The sequence below is a fragment of the Setaria italica genome, chromosome IV, assembly GCF_000263155.2.
Source record: "Setaria italica strain Yugu1 chromosome IV, Setaria_italica_v2.0, whole genome shotgun sequence".
Classification (NCBI taxonomy): domain Eukaryota; kingdom Viridiplantae; phylum Streptophyta; class Magnoliopsida; order Poales; family Poaceae; genus Setaria; species Setaria italica.
In genome coordinates, this window is record NC_028453.1 from 213466 (window position 1) to 233105 (window position 19640).

Genomic DNA, 19640 nt, shown 5'->3' on the forward strand with positions numbered 1-19640 from the left:
GTGTTTGGATACAAGGTGCTAAATTTCAGTAGGGTCACATTGGATATTCGGATGTAATTAGGAGGACTAAACATGAGCTAATTATAAAATTAATTATACAGATGGAGTCTAATTTGCGAGATAAATCTATTAAGCTAATTAATCCATCATTAGCAAATGATTACTGTAGCACCACATTGCCAAATCATGGACTAATTAAGCGTAATAGATTCGTCTCGCGAATTAGACTCTATTTGTGCAATTAGTTTTGTGCAATTAGTTTTGTAATTAGACTATGTTTAATACCCTTAATTAGTATTCAAACATTTAATGTGAACAGTAGTTTAGCAGGTACCCTAGTTAATTGCCTGAAGAGAAATGTCAATCAAATCAATCACCGGAAGGAGGAATTAATGTTTGCTGTCAAAGACAGACGATTTGGATTTCAGATGGATGGATGATTTGGATTTTATATTATTTTGCATGAATTGACTATATAGTACTATTTCATTATATTAAGCCTAGCATCGTAAACAAATCCTCCCTTCCCTTCCCTTGTACTCAGGGATCGGGCAGAGGCAGCCCTGTCACATCACACCACCCTCTTCTTCTGCTTCGGCTTCGGCTTCTACCTAATCGCCGCCACGACGCTATAAAAGACTGGTCTGGTCCATCCCAATCCACCTGCCTGCCTCCGACTCCGACTCATTATTAACAGTAATTCCCTGCTGACGGCTTCCCCCAGGGAGCGCAGCAGCAGAGGAGGAGGAGGAAGATGATGGAGGTGGAGAAGCCGTGGGAGGGCGTGCAGCCGCCCCAGGCCATGGGCGAAGAAGAGGACTCCGCCGCCGCTTCCGGGGGCCTCCAGACAAGGGAGATGAAGAAGAAGAAGATGGCTGCCTCTGGCGACGGCGACAACGGAGGCGAGGTGGTCATGGACGACCTCCTCAAGGCGGTGGCGGCGGCGGCGGCGGCCACAACAGAGGAGGAGGACAAGAGCGTCTTCTTCGATCCATCCAAAGGTACCACGGTGAACTCTGAACTCCACTCCATGCATCTCTCCTTTCCTCTCCCTGCACTTGCATCTCGGTCCTAACTAGAGATTTCATTTCTTCCATTCCTTGCATATGCTTCTTGGTACCAATATTGTTTTTTTCTGTCAGTTTCAGTTGAGGGACCTCTGGCCCTTGCAACAATTTTTCTTTTTTCTTTTAAAGATATTGCAACAATTTTTCTGAAATCACTGAAAATTAGGAGAGAGAAAGAGAGAACTACAACTCCTGCTCCTGCCTGTGTGTGTGCATTATTATTTTTGTCCCCTTTTGTGTGATTACTACTACCCAACCCAACGCTACAGTACTCTGAGACTGAGCATGGCGTACTTTTGTGTGGTGCCCGCCTCAAGTCTCACATAAAACATGTGCACGCTACATAAGACTCATTTACCCTTGCCTGTCGCCTCACTTTCTTTTCACCAGGACAGCCAGCCACTACTCTGTGATGCAAAGCGCAGATGTTGGAGCCCAGCCTTCTGCATTCCTCTCTCTCTTTTCTACAAACTTTCAAAATTTTATTAAAAAAAAACAAACTTTTAAAAAACTGAAAAGATAAGGCCAAAGGCCAACGGCAACAAGGCAACAAACATGCCTGCTTCTATGTACGGACCATGGATGACAAAGATGTTGGAAACTGCAGAATCTTGCTGATTACACGTTCTCTAGCTCTTCCCGGCGGGTCCCTTTCCTCTCCTGCTTCACAATTCACATCTGTATAGCCTACTATGCTGGCCGCACAAACTCCATGCCATTTCATTGGCCACCCGTACCATCCTGCTACCAAACAGATTTCATCTGGATCACGACACATTTGGAGGAACCTTCGTTCTTATTTATACAGCTTAGTTGCATTGCTTCAAGTATTGCTACCTGTTTAGCAACCACATACGCCACGACGGACGTCCTTTCCTTATATCTCTAGAAGTGGATGCTCTTCTTCTTCTTCTTCTTCTTAGCAAAGGAACTAATTTAATTAATTAGTACGTCTCTTTACAAGGACACTCAAGCAGGTTTGTCTGTCGCCGGCCCTTTGCTACTCTTACCTGTAAAGTTCAACTTTTTTGCTAGCCCACAAGTCCAAACTCACATTCTAAACGCTTAATACCATAATATGTGCTGTACAGATTCTTGCTTACTTTTGTTCTCTAATACTTTCTCTTCTAATCTTCTGGAATAAGAACATTCATGATGAGCCACAAATATGCTAACTGGCTCCTGTAATACATGCCAGATATGTTCTCAGTTGCACTGGAACCTTGTGATTTCAGGAAAGCATAACGGTACTACTTACTAGTATATATGTGTTTTAAAAACATGACCAGTTGCTGCGTAATTAAGACCATTCATCATGAACCTCAAATATGCTTAATCTCTCCTGGAATGCATAAATTATGTTTTCAGTTGCACCGGAACCTTGTGTTTTCAGGAAAGCCATCCTTCCTCTTCTGTTTACCAAATATGGACCCGTCCCATAGAAACTATTTGCCACTGCATGTGAATAAATACATAGCTAAATTCTTCTAGCCACAGTACAGGGTTAGAGTTTCTTAAGTGGCTCCAAAAATAAAATTACCTTTCTATTTCTTGACTGAAGGTCTATGGAAGTGCCGGCACTGCGATTGGACGCACCGCTTGAGTGGTCCATGCACAGATTATATCCTCAACCATCAAGGATATTGCCAAATTACGAGGAATATTGAATCTTTAGTTCAGAGTGAACCATTTTACTATTCGCCAAACAAAGGTTAGTGCTAAGTATTCAGAAACGTAGGATAACAACGACCAGATTCTCAATTTTTCTTTCTCACTCAACAAAATAATGAGAAGAAAGCCAGGTAAACATTCTTTAAGTACTAAACAATAACAAAATAATGAGAAGAAAGCCAGGTAAACATTTATCATGTACCTAAACAATGAGAGGCTTCCATTTCGTGTTCTTTCTACTAGCATTCAACTACTTATGTGTCATCTGTCTGGCTCTGGCTTCATTTTTTTGCACGTCTTCTCATCAATTCCTAAGGTCTTACTGGATAAAGCATACTCTTATATATGGAAAAAAAAGTAGCTTCACAATGTTAGAACTAGTACTGACGTCGCTAGTTTCTGATCATGCAACTGCAGAAGGTGCTGAAGAAGATGAAGTTACGGAAGTGGTGGAAGTTGGCGGCCAAAAGGAAAACTCAAAAGAAACTTCAATTGCAGAAGGCAAAGAGACTGAGAAAGAGGAAAACGTCAATGATCAAGAAACTAACCACAGTTCAAGCAATGGCAAGTTGGAAACTAAGGAAAATGGATCCCACTCTAATGGTGTGCACGAAATCTCCAGCGGCACTGAAACTGTGTCTGTTGCAGCTGAAGAAACGCAGCCGCTCAAAGTGATAGCAACCATTAGCGAGAGAAAAAACATCTTGACAAACTGGAACGGTGCTCTTGACATTTCCAGTGGCAGCACGAGTAGAACTGAAGTTCATGAAATTGAAGTTGAGAAGGATGAAAATGCCACCAAGGGTAAAGTGCACATCGAAGAGTACGATCTCGAGAAAATCCTTGATGAACAAGAGACTCATGACCTCTACTGTCCGAACTGCAAATCATGCATAACCCGAAGGGTGATCCTTAAAAAGAGGAAGAGAACAGCAAGACAAGCAAAACGTGATGAACCACCAAAAAAACCACAGCTTGAAGAGCCTTCTGCCAATGTTCCAAACCAAACTCCCACTGAAAGCCATGACCAAGAGTCACCTAAAGTATTTAGATGTTTATCATGCTTCGCTTTCTTCATTCCAACAGGTATTGTTTAACTTGCCTCCATGCATTATTGTGTCATCATCTTCTGAACTAACAACCTGAATTATTATCTACACCTGAACTTCTAGACTTTGCAGTCTTTTTTCTTTCCCACAAGCATGCTTTCAGTTAAACTTAATTAACATCTGTGCATTTGAACTTAGGGCTGTAGATCTATAACTAATATATCTGAAAATTATTTCTTCTGTAGTCTGAGGTATGTAAAGAACTTGGGTTGACAAACATGCGCACATTTTACTCCGGAAGAAGTAAAACTGAAGTGCTGCATGGTTGATTCAGACATAGAGAACTTTCTTTTTTTGGAAGACTGACATAGATAGCATTTACATAGATAATTTTCTAGTTTAGTTGTAGGGACAAATAATTATAAATCCATGTACCTGTGCTTCTACAAGTGTCATTAGAAAATCTTATTCCAAATGGACCTGCTTAACTTGTGTGTTGTCAACAGGTTGTGGTTTTAATATATTCCGTATATTTGAAAGGAGTAATGCAAATCAACAAGTTCAGGTTCAACATTCTGCTTCACAAGAGACGTCTGAACATTGTGGAAGTTGGCTTCTTTCTTGTTTCCAGACAGTAGATAGTCCAAAGCAATCAACTGATGCAGGTTTGTAATATATACCCCACTTCAGAGGGTTTTCCTAGTAGCTTATCTGTAGTAAAGAATCCAGGTTGATTAGTAGTTAAACCATAGTTGACTCTGCCGTGCTTTAAACATGCCCAGGCATTCCCAGAGTAACAAATGTTCCTCTTATAAGTTTGTGTTTTTATTCCTTATGCTCTTTTGCTACCAGAAGTTCATGAACAAATTATAGCATTGGCGAGTTATTTTTGGTGTTATGATAGTTTCTCCACCAATGACATTGTTACATACTAAACTAACTTATTGATGAGCACTTAGTCTTAAGGGTAGTAGATACCTGTTAATGTACTAATCAACAAGCACATTACAGATTCATTGAAGGAGCCACTATTAAGTGGCTCACAGAGTAACAATGATAAAGCTCCAGTTGAAGACAGCGCATCATCTTCTCATAATCAAGCCACGGTTGGGGAAGCAGAACAATTGAACCAACCATTACTAGCTGGATCCTCTTCCAAAGTCCAAACTACCACTGGAAACAATGGAGAAGAAAGTAAACAACCGTTCAGTGAATGCCATGGATCTGCATCTTCATCCGTAGCTGTCCACACATCATCATCATCATCTTCACAGAGCCAGACAGGTTTGGTTCTCTACAGAATATGCCATCATGGCACATAGCCATGCAATCATGATCTTTAAGGGTTCACATAGCACAATTTTATTGGCATGTCAGTAAAGCTACTGTAAATTTCTACTTGCAAACTATGGAGTAATTCGAAATGTTTTGTCCCTACCAAATAACAATAGTGCTGTAATGCTACCGAAACAGTAGAATCATACGATATTACAATGTTACATAGATCTTAAGACTTGCGCCCTTTTTCTTTTCTATTAGAAGAAACAATCAAAGGATAGATCAGGAAATTTAGGGTCATTAACTTACCCAGGTTAGTTGCAGAATTATGGTTTGTTTACAACTAATTTAATCAGCTAGTATCTCAGAGTGGTGCAAAAGAGTAATGGAAAAGTATAAAACTTCTTATGCAGGAATATTAACACAGACAGAAGGACATGTGGTAATTGTGCAGCAAGATGAAGCACAGCAAGAACAAATTTCTCCCTCAAAGCCTGCTGGTGGTATGACTAGTGATATTTCACATGGGCTGCAAAGAAGATAGATCTGATGAATTTGTACGAACTAAGTAATGTGCATGCTTACATTGACAATTTGTTTTCTAATTTTCTTACAGATATTCAAGGAAACACAACAGGAGCCTCTGGGGACAACTTATTTATCAACCATATCAACCAACCATTGTTTAATCCTGAACTTAAATTGCCAACAAAAATTTTGCCAGGTATAGTGTATTTTCTAGTCAGATATCTCGTTCACACTATTCTGAGGCTCCTTTTACAAGTAACGCTCATTTGAATAAAATTAATTGAGCATCGTTTATCACGTCCAAATATTATTTAGTCTGTCTAAACACCCTGAAGTAACATGGAGCAGACAGTCAGCTAACCTTGAAGAATATCTTATCCTGAATGCGATATTTTCTCCTACGTTTATATCATTTGGGGTTATTTTGTTTATATTGTAAGTGATAATGGCATTTCGTCCTGCAGGAGCCGACAACCAGACGGGTGGGAAACCAACTCCAGTTATTCCTCAATCAGGTCAGTCACCTCATTCAGTAGTGACAGTCCCTGAGGCTACTGAATCGGAGCCACCAGTTTGTCCTGCACCATCAGTTCAAAGGGATGAATGGGACATACTGAAAGCCATAGTGTATGGTGGCCTTGTTGAATCAATCATGAGTCTCTCAGTTGTATCAGCAGCAGCAGCAAGTGGTGCCAAGACTCGTAAGTTTCTTTCTTGCTGAGTCAAAACTGTTTCCGACTTAGTTCCCCTGATGTTGATGTAATCATGCTGTTCATTTGCAGTGGATATATTCATCTTGGGCATGGCAAACCTTATTGGAGGGCTTCCTTTAATTTACCACAATGTAACATACTTTTCTTGGCTGGATTGAATTTTACACATCCTCTTTGCGATCACCATGTAAGACCTACATCTGACAAAAGGTTCCCTTGTTGCAAACAGATTGCTGACCTGCGAAACACAGGAGATGTGGCGGAAAGAAGTGAGCAAGTGGGGCACTACTGGTTGGAGCTTGGAAGGCGATCAAATTATTGGCTTCACATGGTGATAGCCATACTATCATACATCCTCTTTGGGCTGCTACCACCAGTCATCTACGGACTGTCATTCAGGACGAGCGACAACAGGGAGAACAAGATGATGGTGGTCGCTGCTGCATCTCTGTTGTGCATTGCGCTGCTTGCAATCGGGAAGGCACATGTCAAGTCAAGGACATACATCACAACCCTCCTCTACTACGTGTCCATCGGATTCAGCTGTTCTGGTCTGTCGTACATCGCAGGCGTGCTCATCACAAGGCTCCTGGCACACTTCGGTCTCATCGATCATGGTGGTGCATCAGCTCCTGCTCCTCCAAGTCTGTTATTTCCTCAAGCAATGGGTGCAGACGCAGCCGCCTGGGCTTCGTACTGAGCCTAGACTGGAGTTTCTTTGTTTTGATGGTCTAGGAGATTATCTCGGCACACATCTGCATCTTTGATTCACTGAGTTCTAATGCTTTTAATTAGCAGCACTCGGCCACTGTATAATCTTTATCACTGAGCTTTATCTGTACCGAAATCTTGTTATCCTACTTTTAACAGGAACATATTGTCAGTTACAATCTCCTTTTGTCACATCAGCATTGGCTTATTTGATGCAATAGCACATCAAAATATGAGTAAACATCATCTTATACACCATTGCAAAGTGTTACAAACACTCAACGCAGCTAATGAAGATGTTCGGCACCTATCCCAACTACATACCTCACATTGCCTTCTATATACAGATACCCTGAAACTAGGAGAAAATCGGCAACCAAGACTGAACCGAAAGCGTGATGGCGGTGCAGGCAAGTCATGTCAAAAATTTTGCTGATAAAGAAGTACCAAGCCTGGAGTTATTGCTTTTGAGCGGGCTTTCCAGTCCAGTAAGTCTTGACTGCCACAAGGATCTTCTCGGGGTTGAACGGACCGGATTCATGATCCATGATTTGGCTCTTCCACCTCATGCCTTCGGCAATAGCTTGTACCTTCCCCAGCACCTCAACTGTGTCCCTGATGATCACAGTCCCTTCAGGCCTTAGAATTCGGTCCATCTCCAGGAGGATGTATGTTATGTCACACCTGCAACCACATCATTAATATATATATACTTGCTTAAGCTGGATGTTTAACGCATTACGACCCAAATACTAGCAGAACAAGCAAAGCAGCAAAGAAACCTATTAACCTGTACAGTCAAGAAAGCCACAGATCTTCTTCAGTAAGTGAAGCAGGAAAGAAAATGTACAGAGCGAAAAATTAGTCATGTCATTACCTATCCTGATAACTGCTGAAAACGTTATCAGCGTGGATGAGGTCATATGTCCTAGGGTACGTTGAGAAAGCCTCACACCAGTCCTGGTACGTGCCAATAAACCCTCGCTCGTAAATAACACCGAGGGTATCACGAGGAGAACCTGAAGGCACGACATTCATCACCCATAGTGGGTACTTCATCAATGCAGCTGCAAAACCCCCCATCCCTGCATTCATGTCCATCACATTCCTGTATCGCCTTTTGCCCAGTGGTGGAATCAATTTCTTGTAGTGATCCACTCTCTCTGACCACAACTTGCTATCCTCTTGGAACTTCTCAGGAGTGAGGCCTGGAACTGTACCTCGAGATATTCTTGGAGGAACAGCAGATGCTCTTTTCGGCCATTGCTCAAGAGCTCCACCAGCAACTTCATCTTCACTCTTCACATCTGGAAGAGGAGATATGCAAGTTTCCATCTTCTTGTACCTAAATTATTCAGATCTGGATGAACCTCTGCGACCAATAGAGTAAACACTTCGCATGAAGTGAGTAAAACAGCAGAAATCTTACCAAGCAGAATCCACATCATTGCCCTTACAAATCTTTGGAGTGTCATAGACCTTCCTACTATCAACACATTCAATATGGTTGGTAGGTTTCTGCCATATAGAAAGATCACCTTTCTCTACAACCTTCTTCCAGCAGAGACGTTTCGCTAAGTCCTCGATCTCATCTTGCTCTTGCTTCAGGTCTTCTTCTGTCCTCTCCCACCCCTTAAAGTGTCTCTTCCAATGGATTGGAGGCCCAGAGAGGATCCAGTAGCCCCCTGGTCTAAGAACTCTGTCTACTTCAATTAGATAGACACCGTCTGTTGAGACCAATCATGTCGGGTTAATCTCAATCAGTTCGTGTTCAATGTAATGTAGTAACAGTAAGCCATATGCATAATGAAACAACAAAACCTTACCAAGCTTATTCCATGGGATCAAACATCTAGAGCAGTGCGCCATGTCAAATGCTCTAGCAGGATATGGGATTCTTTCAGTCCCCATCACTCCAATCATGGATGGTACCCCACGCTCCAATGCAAACTGCACCTGTGCCTCATGTGAATCCCTTGGTGCAAATGACATGGTGATGATGTTCCTCTTCATAAGATAGGCACCCCAACTTGCAACCTGTACGACAGCAAATATACTAGCACCCCCACATCCTGGAAACACTCTCTAGTTCTAGAGAAGAAGAGCACGCACACACCACACAATATCATAGAAAAATTGCTAGAGTGACTCACCCCACATCCAGTATCAAGTGCAGTTCGGATGTTGCCATCATTTAATGGTATAAGAGCATTTATGTCATCAATATAAGCATCGGCACCATGTGGGAACATGGTGCCACCTCCAGGGAATCTAAGCAGGTCTCCCTCAACTTGAATCCAATTCTGAACTGCCTTCTCGATACTGAGCTCCCGATGAGGAATGTTATTGTACCAAGCATAGTCCCGACTTTTCGGCCACTCGAAGGGATTCTTATAGCCTTGAGGTGCAGGAATCAAGCACCGGAGCAGGTCCTCTTTCTTAGGGCAGTGCCTCTCCCTGTACTGCATCATTTTCTTCGGGAACTTCCTTGCCCTCCTCGGGTCCTGGCAAGGGGTATACTCGCTGTACTTGAGCTGGCAAGATGGGAATTTTTCCAGCACAAGCGACGATTCGTTGAAGACGACCTGGTGGTGGGCTTGGAAATCCAGGCGAGCACCAGAGGATCGTGCCAGATCATGACATCGGGTTTTGGTGCTTATGAAGGATGGCTTGATGCTGTTGGAGGTGCCTTGCCAAGCACCAAGAATGTATGATGTAACACAGAGGCCTATGACGCCTATGGTGAGAGTTACACGCATCCTTTGGAATTCTGGGTGGCGGAGCTTGGAGGATCCATCCTGTTCTTTTGCCATTTGAGCTGCGAGAAATGAAGAGGTGGTAAATTAGTCAACTGAGTGAAGAGGAAAGCTAAGCCCTAACTAGAAGAAGGCAAAACTGGCAACTAACTTTACTAGCTCGGCTGTGAAAGGGGTGATCCGGCAAACCTCACAGTACATAAGAAAGAAGGCCAGTGCGTACCCTATTCTTAAAGGAGAATGCCGGCAGCAGAGAGTAGAGAAAGGCAGTGCCGACCTCATTGTCATCCTCTTACAGTCTTTCTTTTGTAAATACTAAATTGCAGAGCAGATGCAAAGATGCAAAGCAAAAGCAAACCCCCCGGCCCCCGGTGTAGTCCTTGAGTGCGCACCGTAATAATTACAGGTATGAAGTGGGCAGGGCAAGAGTAAGAAAGTCTGCGGTTTTGCAGGCAAAGTAAGCAGCCCTGCTGAGAGAAAGGAAAGGAAAGAGCTGGCATTGCAGAGCAGGTACAAAATCCTCACAGTTTGGGCACTGGATGAGTGGAAAACCCACCCAGAGAAATCAAAGGTTTCTCTCTCCTGAACTCGCTCATCCGGTCGCCAACATTGCAAGAACCGACGCAGGCTAAAAGGAAAAAAAATATCATCTTTTTTCAAGGAGGAGGGGGTAAAGGTCTCACGTATGTGGGTCGATGATCTCATACTATTCTGAATGAACAGCCGATGAGTCTAGCGGGGGATACGTACGGTACCTTCTTGGAAGGGATTCCGTTTGTGGCTAGTTTTCGATGGAGGGGAAAGGAAAAAGGAAGAAAGAAATAGGTACCTCGACTGTGCAGGCAGCAGCGACTTGGAGGATCGCCGGGAGGGACTTCCCCCACCCGCCGGCCGAGTAGCCGCCGCCGCCGCCGCCTGAGGAAGAGGAGCAGACAACTCGGAGAGGATGGGAAGATGGGAACGAGAGATGGGGCGAAAGAGAAGGAAGTGGATCGCTGGGTGGGTGGGTCCACTCCGCTACAGCCAGGGATCTATCTGAGCCGTCCGTCCGTGCGTCCGTTAATTAAGAAATCTCTCTCTCTGACTGACCTTGACTGAATCCCATAGATTCGGAGAAGAATGTTTCTTGGGCCCGTAAGTAAGGGGGCGTTTGGTTCCTTTGCTTATTTTTAAGCAAGTGTCACATCAATGTTTAGATACTAGGAGTATTAAACGTAGCCTATTTACAAAACCCATTACATAAGTGGAGGCTAAACAGCGAGACGAACCTATTAAGCCTAATTAATCCATCATTAGCAAATGTTTACTGTAGCAACACATTGTCAAATCATGGACTAATTAGGCTTAATAGATTCGTCTCGCCGTTTAGTCTCCACTTATGTAATGGATTTTGTAAATAGTCTACATTTAATACTCCTAATTAGTATCTAAATATTGATGTGACACTTGCTTAAAAATAAGCCAATGGAACCAAACGCCTAACAATACCCTGTTACTTCCTCCGTCTTGCAATTACAAGACGTCCTTAAACATAAAACACTGTAGCCATATCATTTAATTCTTTCAATAATTAATAAGATAACTAAAAAATAAGTTATTTTTTATCTACAACTACTATTAACTTAGTGGTACATGCATCCTTGGCTACTCTACTAATATATCCTAAAATCTCTAGGATGCCTTAGGGTGACCACAATGTGCAACAAAAGCAGTTCATAGTGACTAAAATATTTCATTCAACCTAGCTGAAACATCGTGGGAGTAGTTCATACAGTAGCCTATAGCAAAAGGTACCATTAGCTTCTAAGCTACCATAAAAAATAAAATAGCAATTTATATCTCTTCCTCCTCCTCTCTCTATCTCTCCCTTCCTTTCCTCTCTCCATGTCACGTCATTACTATCTCCTTTTGGGCTGAGCATAGTAGAGTTTGTATAGCTGTAGACTACTTACATAACGGCCCACCGCTAAGGAATACTGTGTCACATCCAATTTTAAAACAAAATCAAGTGTTTATGCTAAGATCTAGTTTGATATATATAGTGACATCATAAGTGAATAACAGTAACAGTATCACGTAAATAAAAAAGATCATCAAAGTATACGCTTAATCCTGGAAACGAAGACTCCAAACTTCATAGGGAATCGACCGGGGTTGTGTACGCCTAGAACTTAGCACCATCTTCTCAACAACTTCATAGCAGCTTCCCCTTCTGAGCAACGTTGGTTATAGCAAGAGTGAGCATATGTCCTACGTAGCAAGTGTGGAGAAAATATGAATGTAAGGCTTAAATAAGGAAACGCAGACTGGTTGACAGCATTAAGCACTTTTAGTTGGTCAAATTTTATTAGCACCTGATTACTAAGGTATAAGTATATACCATGTACTAACCCACGTTAAGCATAAACATAAACAAAGATAACAACAACAAATAATAGCAATTTAATTCAACTCCCAATAGATTAGGAGGTGTTTGGATCAATGGACTAATTTTTAGTTCATGTCACATCGGATGTTTGATACCAATTAGAAGGACTAAATGTGAACTAATTATAAAACTAATTGCATAAGTCGTGGCTACTTCACGAGATGAATCTATTAAGCCTAATTAATCCATGATTAGCACATATTTACTGTAGCATCACATGGTCAAATCATGGACTAATTAGGCTTAATAGATTCGTATTGTGAATTAGCCTTCATTTGTGCAATTGGTTTTGTAATTAACCTATATTTAATACTCCTAATTAGTATCTAAATATTCTATGTGACACAGACTAAATTTTAGTCTCATGAACCAAATAGGCCCTTAATCATGTGAGGGTCCACTCGCTCTTGACCGTGAGCACGGCTAATATCTTTACCCACAAGTCGTGTTTTCCATGTTGCCCGAGGTACCTAGCCTCTTAAACACTTCGAAGGTGAGTGGCTAGAGATCCACTACAAAGCCTTTAAAAAATTCCCTAATAAGAAGTAGCCCACTAAGGTTTCAAGCCAAAGCAAAGCATAATCCTCCCTAATAAGTGCAGTACCTTAGCTAAGAATACCACTCAACAGGACCAGGCTATACCCAACGATGCAACCCCTCTTGCCCTTTCAGCAAGGCCACCTGAAATTAGAGTTTCTAATTAATTAGTCAAGCTAGAGTCATAGTCTTGTGGTTGCATTATTTCCTAGGTGGTTCTCCATGTTATAATTGAGCATGATGATCTTGTATTAATGAGAGCTATAGTATATATTAGATTGAGTTCATTAAAATCACCCTAACCCAAGTATAGCAGCTAAGCATAGCTACCCAACAGAAAGATAAATCCAAATTAGCAAAAAATGATCGTATAAACTAGGTAAACCTTCTAAGCACAAGGACACACTTACCTTCCTTTAAGTCATGTTGCTTCTCAGAATGTATTCAACTTCTTGCTCTCGAAAGCTCTCGAACAACATTCATTCTACTCGTGACAATCTTCCAAAGCAAACCTTTAGAGCATGCACATACAAGCAAACAAATAAATTAAATTAAAAATAGTACACCAATCATCATAAGCAATATTAAAAAGTGATACAAAACTAATCTACACGCTAAGATGAACGCGTGAGCAAAAGAATCACTTAAAACGAAGCTAAAACATGAAAGATATGATTTAACAGGAGCATAACTAGCAGAAAACCAAGCTTCAGGAACCTATCTGCGAAAACCGAGAGCTTGAATGCGATAAAACTTAAACTTGAACTGGATCGCGAGAAACCGGACTTCTTCGGGGATTGAATCACAAGATTGCCATCTTCTTCCTCCATCCTGCTGCCGATCTTGATCGTGCTGGTGGATGGGATTCTTGCCGGCGGCGACATGGGCGGCGCTCAGGAGGCGGGCGGCTACAGGCGGGGCAGCGGCCCGGAGGCGGCAGACGGCTCGGGTAGTGGCGCGGGTGCGAGGCCGGTGTGGGCGCGTGCGCGTAGGCGGCGATCAGGCGTGGGGTAGGGACGCGACGTGCATGGGCCGAGTGAGCGCGGGGTAAGCTCGCTGGAGCCGGCCATAGAGCACGCTAGGAAACAAGAGAGAGAAAGAGAGGGAAAAAGAGGGACTCGTTGGGAACGTCCTCCAAATTCATGCCGAAACGGAAAAACGGAATGAGGACGACGAGACCAACGTGACGGTGCGCTCACCTTCGACTAGGGACTTAAGATTTTGCCGGATTTTTTCACCGGAGAGTTCGGCGGAAAGCTCGCTGAAGTTTAACATATGTACATATTCGCTGTCGAATTGCGGGAGCTACAGTTGTCGAGACACGTGAGGTTTGTGGTGTTGGAAAAATTACGTCAAGGAGATCATTGGAAAGTATTTATAGGCCGGGTTGGAATCCAATTTTATTTTCCTCCTTTTCCTAATTTCAGGAATTATTTTCGGATTCAAAAACAATTCCAGTAAATCCTGAAATCGTAATTAAATCATGAAAAATACTTTGAAAACTCTAAAAAATTTAGGAAAATTTCTGGAGATGATTTGGTACACAAGGAATCCAAACAAAACATTTGGAGCTCCTGGAAAGACTTTGAGAACCATCCAAAAATTGGATTAAGCTCTAGGAACATGAGAATAAATTTTTAGAAAAACTTAAAAATTGCATAAACGCATTTTAAAAAGTTTTGCACTGAAGAAATACCAGGATGCACCAGCATGAATGCAACACACACAACTACTTTATTTAATTCAGAAAAACAACCAATTATTTTGCCTATACTAAATTACCTGTCAAGAAAATAAATGTTGGGAAAGATTTTAAAATTATGAGAAAATTATTGTTTAATCATTCTTTCTAATCATATCCTGAAATTTAAAAATTTCAAAGTGTGACAACTTGGTAAAATACATTGGGCTCGCCTTTATATTTTAGGACGGAGGGAAAGGAGGGAGGACTCTTCTACGGACTAGTACTTGTTATCCCAGCACTAGCAGGAAGGAATGCTGGTACGGCAATGGCAACATGTGTTTGGCACCGGTAGATGAGAATCTGACTCAACGTATTGTTGCAATAGAGATCAACAATCCCGAGCTATATGGTCCTTCTTTATGCAAGAAACTCTCTGCCAAAGAAAGATTCTTAACAATTCCCTTTTGCATGTGAACGAGAACTCGTCAAATTTAAGCATCAATTTCTTCTAAGAAAAAAAGTAGTTTAATGCTTCCAAGATTAACAAGTTTTGGATTTGCACATGACACATTATTAGTGGAAACAACATAATGGATGAAGCATGAGTCGATCATGTTCTTAGCTTGCTCAGTTGCTCTTATAAAAGTCCACTAGTCAGTTTCATCATTTCTTAAGTACGCTTGTAGCTAGATTTAATTTATTATTGGTCTAATTTGTTTTTTTTCAAGTCTGTCTGTATCAACTGTTGCCATCACTAAAATAAAATCAATTGCAGTCAGGTAACTTTGTAGAAGTATTCTGCCTACAAAATTCATCATATTATTACTTTCTCATTAAAACACATCCTAGCTAGATGTATGTACTTATATCTTAGAGTTAAAAAAATAGTTAATCAGAAAACGAAAATAACAATTGCAGATAGCAGATAGTCACAGCTAACATGAAGAGATCGAGGGAGTAGCATTGAAAAATGAAGGGGAAAATAGATTTTAATTTTTTCAGAATAAAATGAAAGATCAGGGAGATGTCCACTTGGCCCCACTGGATCAAATTAACAGGTAGCTCGATCCGAGAGCGTAAATGTCCGAGCAGCACAACGACTCCAGTGCCATGAAAATCATGTCATAGGCAAAGGGTAACCTGCCTTCTTGCTCGATTGATTGATTGCTTCGTTCCTGCTATAGGAGAATATATAGGAGAGAGAAGAGAACAGAAGCATCGGAGCAGATGTTTATCCCTACCTCTCTTATACATCTTCTCGATGGATCCCCAGGGCCCAATGCAACCAGGCCCAGATGAGATGTTGTAACTGACTGTATATACTGCTTACATATATGTATATAGTAATATAATGAGCAGACGATACATATGAACCGATCACAATAATGCTGATCACGAGTCAATCAATCATGTACACACAACACATGTACTCCTCCTTACTAGCAACTACTAACAGCATCGTGAATTATAGCCAGCCATCTGTTATGTACAACCACTACTCCACCAGTGTGTAGTTTGTGTCGCTATAGGATACAATACAAGAGGTTGCCGCCATGTCAACCACGCAGTTCCAGCAGTGTACTGTAATGTTGGAGTTGGACTCCACTGTGATCCATCCCTGCTCCACTCCATCAGGCTACACAGCACACAGATAACTTCATCATACCATGTCACCTTGCTCTGTCCTGTGTTCCAACAAGCTATCCCACCGGCTCCTCAGGATATCGTATGCCTCTGAACACGGGAGACCAATCACGCTTGACCCACCATTGGTTGGAAGCTCAATCACCAGCCCCAACCTCACAAGTGTCTCCATAGCCTTGTCAATCGGCATCTCAATCTACAAGCAAATGAAAAAAAACTCACTGCGTCATTATCTATACATAACATGTCAACCAAGAGGGTGCAAGCAAGTACTGCTTTTCACCTTCGCCTTGAATTTCTCATACATGAATTGCTCGCAAGTATCTCTGATGCTTGCTCGAGATGACACCTGCATACAAAAAGTTAAAGAGTACCAGTAACACAACGGCTACGAGTCAAGGTGCCAAGAGAAAAGCATGCAATACCTGATACTTGTTTCTGCAGAGCAGCATAGCATATGCCAAGAGTGCTTCTTTATACTGCACAAAACCAATCATTAATGAAATTATCTCACTCACAAAGCAAACCCAAAGATTGCAAATATGCTCTGCCTGCTCAGCGATGAATATAACCTGTTGTTGCTCAGAAGCATCCAGAAGAAAGTAAACTGAACCGAACCCACTTGCTAATGTCTTCTCATACAGTGTCTTATTCACCAGAAGCTGGAAAAGGTACCCAGTTAACTCAAGGAACTGCATGTTGGAAAGAAAGGGTAAAAACACAAATGATTAACCTGGTATCTATCCCGAGTCTGCTTATAGCCTAGTCCCACACGGAACACAAGTATCAATAGTGCACTAATAGCAACTATATCAAGAAGAAAAGCTGACCTGCATTACCATGGAAAAAGAAAAAAAAACTAACATTACTTTCTTGATTGAAAAGTGGTTCAATCAGCTTGCTTACTCATACAAATCACATACTTACGGAGATGATGCTAAACTCTCAAATTTGTAGTTGACAACGTAAGCCAACAGACCTATTACAGTAGCAATGTCCAACCTTACCTGCATTAATAAGAAAAGGTGCTATTACAAACCTAAGTGGAGGAACAGAAATAGTAGCCAGATTATACTCCTGTATTTGTAAAATTTATTAGCAAGGGTTTACATGAACAACAAGGACAATAAAAAAAGATATGTTCCATAGAGAATTACTGTATCTAGGATGCGGAAGGACAACTTCTTGTGGGGAAAAACCACCTGCAGACAAATTTTTATCATGCTAAGTTTCCAATCTGATGAAAAGCATGCAGGTCTTGAAAGCCGTATCAGTACTAAACTAACCAAGTGTTTCTGGCCAAATTTCCCATTTCTATTAACCAAAATAATTAATAAGACTTCTAACTGGGAAGATATCAGAGGCTCGGGTACTTACTGGCAGATCTGGGATAGGAATCTTCTCATAAATTTTTAGTTGTAGCGGCAGCATCTCAGATTTATCCTTCTTTTCACTTTGATCATTTTCATCCGTATATAGTAGGATCAACTCTTGGAATGCCGGTTCCTGTCAAAGAAAAGTTATGCATCTTTTTTGCAAATCTCGAGTAAAGTAGCATTGTTGTGGTTTAATGACACCCGTGGACAAACAGAACAACAGATAAGTCATCTGATTGAAGGGGCAATTCCTTATTTGCCATTGCAAAAATTTTCAATCCATTATTTGCAAATTGCCATCGATGTTTCAGTGACACATGGGCCCACCAATGTCCATCCATGATAATAACATGTCGGATTATTGGGACAGTAGTTGATCAAACAGCTATTCAACTAACACAGACACACTGCCTTCTTTTCATGACAACAACCATACAAGTACATACCTGAAGAGTGGACCTCCCAAATAAGATACGAAAAGAAGTTTTCACTATCTCCCAAATATTGTTCTTGCAAGATTCTCTGCTTGCAGGCTCCCATATATTTGCAAGGGTAATCCTTGGTAGAAAATTTGGCCTGAAGGGAAAGTAGGAATATAGTTTATTAAGGCATAAAAAATAAATGGTCAAGCTATAGGATAACACAAGACAAGAAACTAACAAGAAAATCACTGAAATATAATTTTTTTCGGGAAGTTCCATTGTCGATTGCAGCAAATTTTTTTCCACATTTAAGGAAATAAACAATTAAAGGGTAACAACAATATCTATTGTGGCCTGGAAGGATATGTGCAAAGGAACAGGAGAATGTGGAGTAGGTTCAGAAATCTGGAAGTTCTAATAAGTGCTTGGCTATCAGATTCTAATGCAAAACCTGTACACCCTGGGCTGCATTAATTTGCACAAACTACTCATTACTGAGACAAGATAAGTGTCCCCAAAGTGAAGAGAAAGCTACATCTTCTTGTGGTCTAACCTCACATGTCCTTCAAGATGTTTAGTTTCATCATCACTTTTTATCGTTGCTTCAGGCAGAGAAGGTATTAATCCGGTCCATGTAAGCAATCTCCTTAACAATCTGCCACGAGGACCAACAGGTGATAGAATCCCTTCGTAACGAGACACCGCCCTTTGTGCAGCTATCCAAATAGGAACATCATCATCGGGCAACTGATCAGAACTAAGCTTCTCCCATGAAGAACTTTCTATCAACAACAGTGAATTATCGGCGTAAGTTTGCTCTTTAAGCCAGAGTCTTAACTTGTCGATCCAGATCTGAAATCCCTGGTTCCCTGTTGATCTTTTCAAAGCCTGCCATGAACTAAATAATAACATACAATTAGCCAAAAGATCTCAGGACACGCAAAACCACTATACTAACATTCCGTTTAGCATCCTACAATCCGTAAGAGTTTAGGAAAGTGAATATAACATGAATGACGATTCATAACATGTTGCCTAGATGTCGTGAAAGCTGCAGCACTTAAATTATTCCAGATAGTTTCACTAGCTGCTTAGCTCAGTTTGCAATAATCTAAGACTCTTATAGTGTACGAAAACTAAACTATGCTGATATATGAATTTCAAGCCGCTGACCAAAGAACCAAATGTACATGTAGTGTAGTGTGCAATAAGCCAAGAATACCTCAGTTCCTAAACTGCTATGAGAACATCTGTAGATGATCCAAGATTATGTAGAAGGAGAAATTGGGCCGCTGATCCAAGGGAAAAAAAGACCAAGTTGCCCTTTAAATATTAATTAATTATTTTAATGTTTATCTGCTTTAAGATTCGTACATTTTCTAAAAGAGGACCACTGGAGCAGTTCCCCCAAGATAAATGTTATTTTAGCATTGGAAGTCCAGAACCATCACTTACAACTCTGTATAGCTATACTACAGTACTATAGCTACTAAGGGTGCGTTTGGTTGGGAGACAATGTAGAACGGGACGGTCCCGTTCCAGTTTTTCGGGATGGGATGATCCCATTTCTTGTTTGGTTGAATGGGATGGGATGATCCTATTTTTTGTTTGGTTGGAGAGATCGCTATAGACGGGACAAGCACCGTTTTCTTCTCCTGTTAACACCGTTCGTGGGACCCACCTGTCATACTAACAGGTATTTTCTTCCTCCACCGGCCGGCCGCGGTGGAGCTCGCGCCCGCCGGCCGCCGGCCGCGCCCGCTCGCCGGCGCCCGC

At 41.5% G+C, this 19640-nt stretch overlaps 3 protein-coding genes across 5 annotated transcripts in view; 1 reads left to right on the forward strand and 2 right to left on the reverse strand.

Moving 5' to 3' along the window:
- Positions 1-589: 589 nt before the first annotated feature.
- LOC101763652 (membrane protein of ER body 2) lies at positions 590-7214 on the forward strand. Of its 2 annotated transcripts, XM_004964216.4 has the most exons (10): positions 590-1001; positions 2629-2778; positions 3156-3824; positions 4294-4452; positions 4799-5071; positions 5479-5568; positions 5682-5789; positions 6058-6294; positions 6376-6437; positions 6536-7214. In XM_004964216.4, exons 1-10 carry the CDS (start codon positions 755-757, stop codon positions 7004-7006), a joined length of 2466 nt encoding a protein of 821 aa, XP_004964273.1. In that variant the 5' UTR covers positions 590-754; the 3' UTR covers positions 7007-7214. The 2 variants fall into 2 exon arrangements, with proteins under 2 accessions (XP_004964273.1, XP_004964275.1); XM_004964218.4 differs by lacking the exon at positions 2629-2778 and having other exon boundaries at positions 602-1001.
- LOC101762966 (probable methyltransferase PMT17) lies at positions 7184-10758 on the reverse strand. The gene is made up of 6 exons (XM_004964214.4): positions 10603-10758; positions 9171-9835; positions 8844-9054; positions 8447-8744; positions 7895-8362; positions 7184-7701 (listed from the first exon to the last, which is right to left on the reverse strand). The coding sequence occupies exons 2-6, from the start codon at positions 9828-9830 to the stop codon at positions 7476-7478; spliced, it is 1863 nt and encodes a 620-aa protein (XP_004964271.1). The 5' UTR covers positions 9831-9835; positions 10603-10758; the 3' UTR covers positions 7184-7475.
- Positions 10759-15723: 4965 nt separating this feature from the next.
- Positions 15724-19640, reverse strand: part of LOC101764585 — a 5727-nt gene continuing 1810 nt past the window's right edge. The window contains exons 3-12 of one of the 2 annotated variants that reach the window (XM_012845614.2): positions 18418-18762; positions 17889-18018; positions 17444-17572; positions 17224-17268; positions 16994-17073; positions 16800-16896; positions 16639-16728; positions 16492-16545; positions 16350-16415; positions 15724-16262 (exon numbers count right to left, since the gene is read on the reverse strand). In XM_012845614.2, the coding sequence (XP_012701068.1) occupies positions 16083-16262; positions 16350-16415; positions 16492-16545; positions 16639-16728; positions 16800-16896; positions 16994-17073; positions 17224-17268; positions 17444-17572; positions 17889-18018; positions 18418-18762 (1216 nt within the window). In that variant the 3' untranslated portion in view covers positions 15724-16082. The remainder of the gene's footprint in view (positions 16263-16349; positions 16416-16491; positions 16546-16638; positions 16729-16799; positions 16897-16993; positions 17074-17223; positions 17269-17443; positions 17573-17888; positions 18019-18417; positions 18763-19640) is intronic. The other variant, XM_004964219.3, reaches the window with a different exon arrangement.

Bases quoted from the DNA above. Each gene is read 5' to 3' on its own strand.
- LOC101763652 (XM_004964216.4), top strand. From the start codon at position 755: ATGATGGAGGTGGAGAAGCCGTGGGAGGGCGTGCAGCCGCCCCAGGCC. The intron at 3,825-4,293 runs GTATTGTTTAAC...TGTTGTCAACAG, and splicing joins CGCTTTCTTCATTCCAACAG to GTTGTGGTTTTAATATATTC. The intron at 4,453-4,798 runs GTTTGTAATATA...AGCACATTACAG, and splicing joins AAAGCAATCAACTGATGCAG to ATTCATTGAAGGAGCCACTA.
- LOC101762966 (XM_004964214.4), bottom strand. From the start codon at position 9,830: ATGGCAAAAGAACAGGATGGATCCTCCAAGCTCCGCCACCCAGAATTC. The intron at 9,055-9,170 runs GTGAGTCACTCT...GCTGTCGTACAG, and splicing joins CACTTGATACTGGATGTGGG to GTTGCAAGTTGGGGTGCCTA. The intron at 7,702-7,894 runs GTAATGACATGA...ATGTGGTTGCAG, and splicing joins TTCAGCAGTTATCAGGATAG to GTGTGACATAACATACATCC.